At 36.7% G+C, this 8,168-nt stretch overlaps 1 protein-coding gene across 1 annotated transcript; it reads left to right on the forward strand.

Moving 5' to 3' along the window:
• Positions 1-1,188: 1,188 nt before the first annotated feature.
• On the forward strand, positions 1,189-7,911 carry LOC311250212 (uncharacterized protein; the record flags this gene model as incomplete). Its single annotated transcript, XM_084341788.1, has 8 exons — positions 1,189-1,278; positions 3,802-3,840; positions 4,793-5,017; positions 5,125-5,397; positions 5,796-6,074; positions 6,211-6,435; positions 7,172-7,282; positions 7,358-7,911. Exons 1-8 carry the CDS (start codon positions 1,224-1,226, stop codon positions 7,909-7,911), a joined length of 1,761 nt encoding a protein of 586 aa, XP_084197914.1. The 5' UTR covers positions 1,189-1,223.
• Positions 7,912-8,168: the final 257 nt, after the last annotated feature.

Below are 8,168 nucleotides of genomic sequence, written 5' to 3' on the forward strand. Positions count from 1 at the left end.
CCAGATGCTCCTAAAAATGCAGCTGGTGTATTGTTTGCATGATCAGATCTATCACATTAACATGTGATGTCATCATACTGCCATTATATTGCATTCAGTCACATAAATTAAACAAATAGGTGAGCTGCGAGATGTAAATTATAAAGGTCAGGTGTAAACTTAATAATTTATTCTTAGATGCCTGAGAATAGTTTTTCTTATATTATGCCAGTGAACACTTGAACACACCACTAATTTTGATGTGTAAGGGGCTCTTGTAAAAGGAGTATGAGGTTCAGCTTAAGCTCTGACGAACTTCCTTGATCTTACAAATTACCATTATTATTAAAATTATTTATAGGATTCATATAACATTTATAATTGTTATAAAGAACTTATCAACTGCCTGTAAAGGTTAAAAGCTTTCTGAAGCATCTGCTATTGAGAAATCTGGCCTGACTAGGTGACCAGTATTGACATTTGAATGAATGTGTTATTCTGCTTTGGGGTCTGAGATAAACAGCAGACTAGGAAATACGAATGACACCACACCTAATAAGCACACACACACATAACCACATAGCACTGCCAAAACTTTCCAAAACAATACAAGACAGGAAGTTGACATTCCGAACCAGCACGTAGAATCAAGTCAACCAGGATGACACACACACACACATGCACGAGCATACACGCACTCCCTCACACAAGACTCAGGAATCACTGGAAATGACAAAAAGTATCAGGAAAGACCTGGAACAATGAGACGTCACCTTGACATTTTGGTGATGGTCCAAGTCATCACTACATTACACTACATCATCACTACATTCACAAGTGTGAATGTGCAAACAGATTTCGAGGGATATAAATGTCAGGTCAGTCCAGGAATAAACAGAGCCCACTTTCTACAAACCTTGCCTCTGTGTCGTCTTTCTGAGGGTTTCGACTTGTTGTATACATTCCCTACAACACTACTTTCAGTTTCTCCCTTTTGTCATTTTTGTCATTATGGTATATGTATTTACTTTGAATTCACTGTCATCTCTTTCTTTCTTATTAATGAGCTTGCATGCATTTGTCTCCTTGTACAAGATGACTTTTGGTCAGCTTCTAGGAAGAACACCACCCCTCCCCCCCCCCCCCTTCCCCATTCAACTTCCTCAACATGACTGAATAATCGAAACAGTCACTCTGTTAGCCTGGTCAGTTCTTGGCACTTCTCATAGGGTTGTTTCTCTTGCATGTGTGACACTGGCCAAGCAATGAGGGGTGGAAATCATCTGCTGCTCCTGGCAGGTAAGATAGATCCAAAGAAACATGAACCAGGATTGCTGCTGGGGTTAAAGGTGGTTTTAGTATTGTAAGCTTTTCATTTTTGTTGGTATTATAATATTTATGTCGTGGTTTTTAGCAGAAATATATTGAGATTTAAGAGAGATCTTACACAGATGTTTTATGTATTTATATAACATCACATTTTGTTGTGTGTATAATGGAAACTAAGGGTGAGGGCTTGGGTGGACTCACTGCTGCTTGGAGATAGATGCAATTAATCAAACAATGCAATTTTTTAAAAATATACTAAAATGTTCTAATAATTAGCTGAATTTTCTGTATTGAATTGCATTTAATGTTTTAACCAATACGTTACATTTTTTTTTTACATAGAAATCACTGAGGTGTGATAAGGCCTCTGACCTCATCTATCATGGACAGCAGATCAGATCAGAGGAGCAGGGCACGAGTAAATGTAGAAAAAAATAAAATAAAATAAATAAAAAACAGTCAGAAAACTAATACATTATGATTTGAATGTAAGACAATTTAAACATATGTATCATAAATAAAATAAATATGAATCTAAAAAAAAGACATAATTTTAAATACAATGAATTCGTAATTTTTCTTGCAGGTGGTGGAAAATGTCCCGGCTTAACCTTTTCATCCTAAATCAAAACATTAGTACATTAAGCTGAATGTTTTCATGAAGCTGTGTGATTGTGCAAGTCAAGATCATGTCTGCCGATTGGCTGAAAATTGTCATTCTAATGAATTAAAAATTAAAGCAAAAATTTCAATTAACTTTTTATATTGTTAAACAATTAAAAGTTCATTATGTGTGCATACACAGATGCCCATACATGGAGACAATGGCTTTTGTATACTGCAAGTATACTGTATTTACTGTATTATTCTCTGGATGCTTACGCTAACAATTCAGTTAAATTATTTATTGTTGTATTGTTTATTGTTAAATTATTATTATTTATTTATTTATATTTAAAATGCATCTATGATTTAAAAAATATAATCATATATTGCATCTGTATTAGGGAAAATGTTGAATATCCAAACTGAAAAAAATATATAAATAAAATAATAAAATATTAGAGTTGTTGAAAGAGTCTTTGCAGACATTTTGTTTAAAATTGTAATTAACAAACATGCACACAGACATTCAAACAGGCGCAACTAAAATTAAAGAAATTCAGTACCTCTGAAAAAGATAAATACATGCCAGAAAAAAAATTGGCATGCAAATGAGACATTTAATGTTTTTAAAATGTTCTCTGCACTTTTATAAATGTGCATAGTCTTTCAAACGCTAATAAATTTATAGATTTTTAAAAAAATAAATAATTACTGAAAAAGAGCTCAGATATTTATCTTATAACATTATTATATTATTTTTTTGTGCCAGTTATATGTATTTGTATATGTGTATGTATATGTGTATGTGTATTTGTATGTATACATAGAATTTCCTGCATTATAAAGTGAATTGTAAAACAATTAATTTTGGAAACGCATACTGTCCGCAGATATACACACGCACAAAGCAGGAAAAGACTTTTATAGCCGAACATATCCAAAACAAACAAAAGTGATGTGGAATATAATACATACTGTATGAATAATGTTTCAATTGACTATTTCAAACATAATTAATATTTGGTGTTATCATGTAACTTTGGTTCAATGGAATAAAAGACGATATAGTGGGCTTAAAACCCTGTGCAAACATTCTGATTAATTCCTTAATCCAGTAATAAATCAAAATGCTACGGATCTGATATGATTTAAAACTTTAAAAAGATATGTAATGTTCAGACTAATGTCTAAAGTCAGTCGTACACCATAGATATACAGAGACCATCCTTGAGCTTCCAAACAAATAACAGTCAGTGTTTTATGATTCTACAGTATATTGATACGCAGTAAAACAAATTATAGGCAGAAATAAAGAAAAAAAAATATGGGGAACATTAGAAAACCATTATTTGGCAAAAGACTAGAAAAGAAGAGGAAGTGGTGAACTTTTTTCTATTAGTGATCACTTATTCTTATTCTATTCAATTTTACTTCAGGTGCACCACATAAACTATTATTTTTTTACTTATTATGAGTTCTTTTGTATAGAAGCATCAAGGGACAGTAAAGCAATGTAATTATGCTGTCAATTTCAGGTTGAATAAAAACAACTGTATAGCTTCCATGAGCAGTACTAGGCCCTGTGGCTGAAGAGACAAAATGAAATAGCACCACCTACAGACAATTTAACTTCATTAACTAAAAATACAGCTCTGGGTACACTGTTTGAGACCAAACTTATATTTTTGAATATATCAATTATTTAATTTCTAAACTACAATTAAAAGTTCAATATGTTTTCACAGATGTGTGATGTTTCACAAAAAGAAGTAGATTTTGCGAATCACCATTTTGATATTCGACCTGATCTGGCACAGACTAATGTAGACTGTGTCATGAAAGACTGTTTGTTTATTGAAGAATAACATTTTTAAAATTTTGTTTCAGTGTCCGTGCTCCTGGTGAGATGTCAGCAAATACCACAAGGTAATAAGTGCTAAAAAGTTTGCAAAAGCAGTCAGCCCTCCATCTTCCAAATTTAAGTTGTCAGCAGTGGGGGAAGAAGTACCCTTACTTAATTAAAAGTACTAATACAACACTATGAAAATACTTACTGCAATACTTACTGAAGTAAATGTATGTATTCTAAGCAACATTTTAAGCATCAAAAGTAAAAGTACCCATTGTGCAGTAAAATGGTCCTTGTCAATGTTTTATTATTATATATGAAGTTTTGGGATAATTATTACTGCAGTAAATATGCATTTTACTGCTGTAGTTGTTTGTGGTTGTGAATTTAACTGCTTTAAATAATGTTGGGTAGTTTAATCTATAGAAATGCATCATATTCATAAAATCATCTTATGTTTGTAGCATCACTGTCTTCAAAGTAATCATAAAACGGCCTGTTTCAGCTTTGTGACCCGTTAATCTTAACTTTGTAAATTGGTTGATTTTTGAGTCTCATTTCCACCTGTCAAATACTGATGTGTTCACACTTGTGATCCCCAAGTGTTAGCATTTCACAAGTTGGAAATGAGACTCAAAAATCAACTCTCCTACAAATAGGAGCTTTAATTTAGCTCAAGAAGTATGACTTTCACAACTCATAAAAGAACACACCAACCATCAGTTCATCAGAAAAATTCAACATTACCAAGTTTGGAGATACGTGGTTTTCACTGTAAAGGAATTCTGCAAAATGTATTATGAAAAGTAAATAGTAACTAAAGCTGACAAATGTAGTGGAGTACAAGTATGAAGTTGAAAGAAAAAGTAACTCAAATTTATATTTTAGTACAGTACTTGAGTAAACGTACTAAGTTACAAAAGCCTTTTGTAGTTTATGCGATGACATAAATTGTACCAGGTGTCAGAATGTCTACATAAGAGCTTTATGACTGTTTGTCTTCTTTTCCTTTGTCTCCTGCCTCCTTAGTTTCTATGTCACCTGAATTAAGTGAGATTTTCTCTGGGGACTTATTTTATCTGAGCTGTGACAACATTACAAGTGGGAGCACAGTGAAATGGTATGTCAACGACGAGGTGCAAACGGTGATGAAAAAAACCTGGAGGGTAGCATCTGCTGCCCCCAGCCACAACGGCCTTTATGTGTGTGAGAGCAACGGGCAGAGAAGTGCCCCGCGCGAAATCAAAGTACATGGTAAGTGTACCACATTAACATGAGTATATTGGAGTTTAAACTCCCAAAAGTGTAAAAGGAAATACACTACATACAAATAATAGAACATTTATCTTTTTACCATTCAGATTACATTCCCAGAGCCTCACTCACCATCAAGACAGGCCACCCAGTGATGAAGAATGGAAGTTCAGTTATCCTGCAGATCTACAACGACGACGGTCTGGGGGATTGCTGGGTCTACAGGGGAGAGCAGCCAAGGAAGATTTTGTTGAGGACGAAGCCTGACACTGTGAGCCTGGACTTTCAACCCAAGAAGCTGGAAGTTCCTGAGACCATTTTCTGGTGTACTGACCGTGCTCGAAAACTTAGAAGTAACCAAATCACAGTCTGGACCTCAGGTAGGCCTGCTCTTATCTTTATGCTTCTTTTCTGTGATTAATATATGTTTATATTTTGTGAAAGTACCAATAGTCACCCTTTCAATAATGATGAGATATCAATATCAAGGTATTTGTTCAAAAATATTGTTTTGATGTTTTGAGGAGATTTCAAAATATATAAATAAAAAATATAAATACATATTGTGTATTGTCATATAGCCTAAAAACATGGCAATATCATTTTAAGGCCATATCGCCCAGCCCTACTTCCAGCTCCGTTTTTGTTCTCCGCCAACTCCTGAGGGAAATATCTGGCTCTTTAGCTGTTAAATGCTCCACTACGTTCACCAGCTGTTTTTATTTTTATTCATTTAAATTATGGAGATAAAACAAATACAATCTTCATCTTCTTTCAGACAAGGAGGTATTGCTGGAAATGAATCATCTGCCTGCTGTAGCTGGGGATAGTCTGACTCTGAGGTGCCTTGCTTGGGGCACAAATCGGATCACCCACGCAACTTTCTACAAAGATGATATAATAATTCAGGAAAGTGCCGATCCTACTTATACTATCCTAAATGTGACAGAATCTGCAAAGGGAAGATATAAGTGTGATGCCATCTTCAAATACAAGGATAGCACTGGAGGGCCCCCGTACCATTTGGCCTCTGATAATCAAGACGTGTTTGTCCAAGGTATGCATATCCAAAACTTTGACTGCAGTGACTGCTGATGTTTAGTGCCCTCTTTTGTGTGATACTGTATGCTTTACACATGCATTCTTCTTTCCAGCAGACACATTTCAAAGTCTCCTCATTTGTCCTTTTTCAGTGGCTTCTATGAAGACGTTTCTTTCTGGAAATGCTGGCTTGTCGTGTTCTTGTCCACAGTGTCCCAGTGATTCTTCCTATCGTTGGTACAACAACGATGATTATGGTCAGCCATCACACCATACAGATTCCAGCGCAGGGTTCATTATGCCAACGAAGAGCGGTACTTATGCCTGCAGAGCTATGTGGAAGACAGGGATGTCTTTTCTCAGCAACAGTTATGTTTGTAAGTTCCTGCTAATGGACTTTGATATTGTTGAAACTGATGACTGATGAAACACAATCATTTGTACTTTTTCTTCTTTGCTTTTCTTCAGGTCAAATGAGTGTGGAATGGGCATAAGTATCAATATGCAAATAATTGTTTCAGGCCATTTCTACATCCGTTTATGGACGATGGGAATGGAATGAAGCTTGTGCATACGCGCACATGCACACTATTGACAGTGATTTATAAAACAGAATCAAGCATACGAACATCTTTATTGATCTAACGAAAAGAATGCGTTTACAAATTTCCATCTTTGTTAGTGCACACTGTTTTACTTGTGACTCTACACAGTTTTATGCATCTGGCACCTGGACACACTGTTTGAGTCACAATTTCTTACAGACAAGGGGAAATGGGGTTTGAAAGACAGGGTCTAACAAATAACACTTAAGAGTTGCATTCCGGGAATTGTAGGATCCAGTGGTATTTGGATCTTCACCCATCCTGGACAATAAAAGTCATCGGACATCAGACTGCATCTGCTTCCTCACTTTTGTGTTTTCAATTTGGCTACATATTATTTGGTCTGTTGGAGCTCTGTTAGATGTCAAATGTTGCTTTGAAAATTCATGTATCGAAGTGCTAATGGCCAGACCTCAATAATAAACTGCCTAAAGTTGCTAAAATGAATTCAGTTAATATAAACTACATATCACATGGTCACAGGGATTATGTTTCCTCTCTGTTTCAGATAAACCTCCCATCAAAAGCATTGTAATAGTTTTGGTCGTCATGCTGGTGATTCTAGGTGCAGTCATTGCACTTGCAGCTTATGTTTGGCACAAGAAGAGAAATGCCACAGGTGAGTAACTACTACTTTTTTCACTGTCCGTAAGCACACTGAAGGCAATTCATAGCACTCATTTTTGTCCTTCAGGACCAATATACGAGGATGTGGCGCTGAGGACACGAGACAAAGGTGATGACAAATACGAGGAGCTACATGGGGCCCAAAGGGGTGGCGAGTACGACACCCTTCACCCGGAAGCAACGGGTGGAGAGAGGAAGGGTGAATATGAACCGCTGAAGAAAGAGGGCATGAAAGAGGGGGTATACCACACCCTGGGAGAGGAGGGGGCAGCAGGAGGAGCAGGGGGATATGAAGCACTGAAGAAAGAGGGAATGAAGGAGGGAGTGTACAACACCCTGGGAGAGGAGGGGGCAGCAGGAGGAGCAGGGGGATATGAAGCACTGAAGAAAGAGGGAATGAAGGGGGGAGAATATCAGACCCTGGGAGGGGAAGGGGCAAGTGAAGGAGCAGGGGGATATGAAGCACTGAGGAAAGAGGGAATGAAGGAGGGAGTGTACAACACCCTGGGAGGGGAGGGGGCAGCAGAAGGAGCAGGGGCATATGAAGCACTGAAGAAAGAGGGAATGAAGGAGGGAGTATATCACACCCTGGGAGCAGAGGGGGCAGCAGGAGGACAGTGATATGAATTAATGGGGAAGGATGAGGGATATGAGATCGTGGAAGAAAAGAAGAAGACTAAGGACCTGTTCACATGAACACATCTATTTCTCAAAAAAAAAAAGAAAAGAAGCTTTTCTATGCCTTTTCGTACACACATAAGGAGATTGAGTGCTTGATCCATGAAAATCTGCTTTCAGTGATGGGAAAAGGGCGAGCACTTTCACTCTTTCCCAGGAATACTATTTTGCTTATGTTGTATCATCATATCAAATCATGT

The sequence above is a fragment of the Pagrus pagrus genome (assembly GCF_965226575.1).
Source record: "Pagrus pagrus genome assembly, chromosome: 21".
Classification (NCBI taxonomy): Eukaryota; Metazoa; Chordata; class Actinopteri; order Spariformes; family Sparidae; genus Pagrus; species Pagrus pagrus.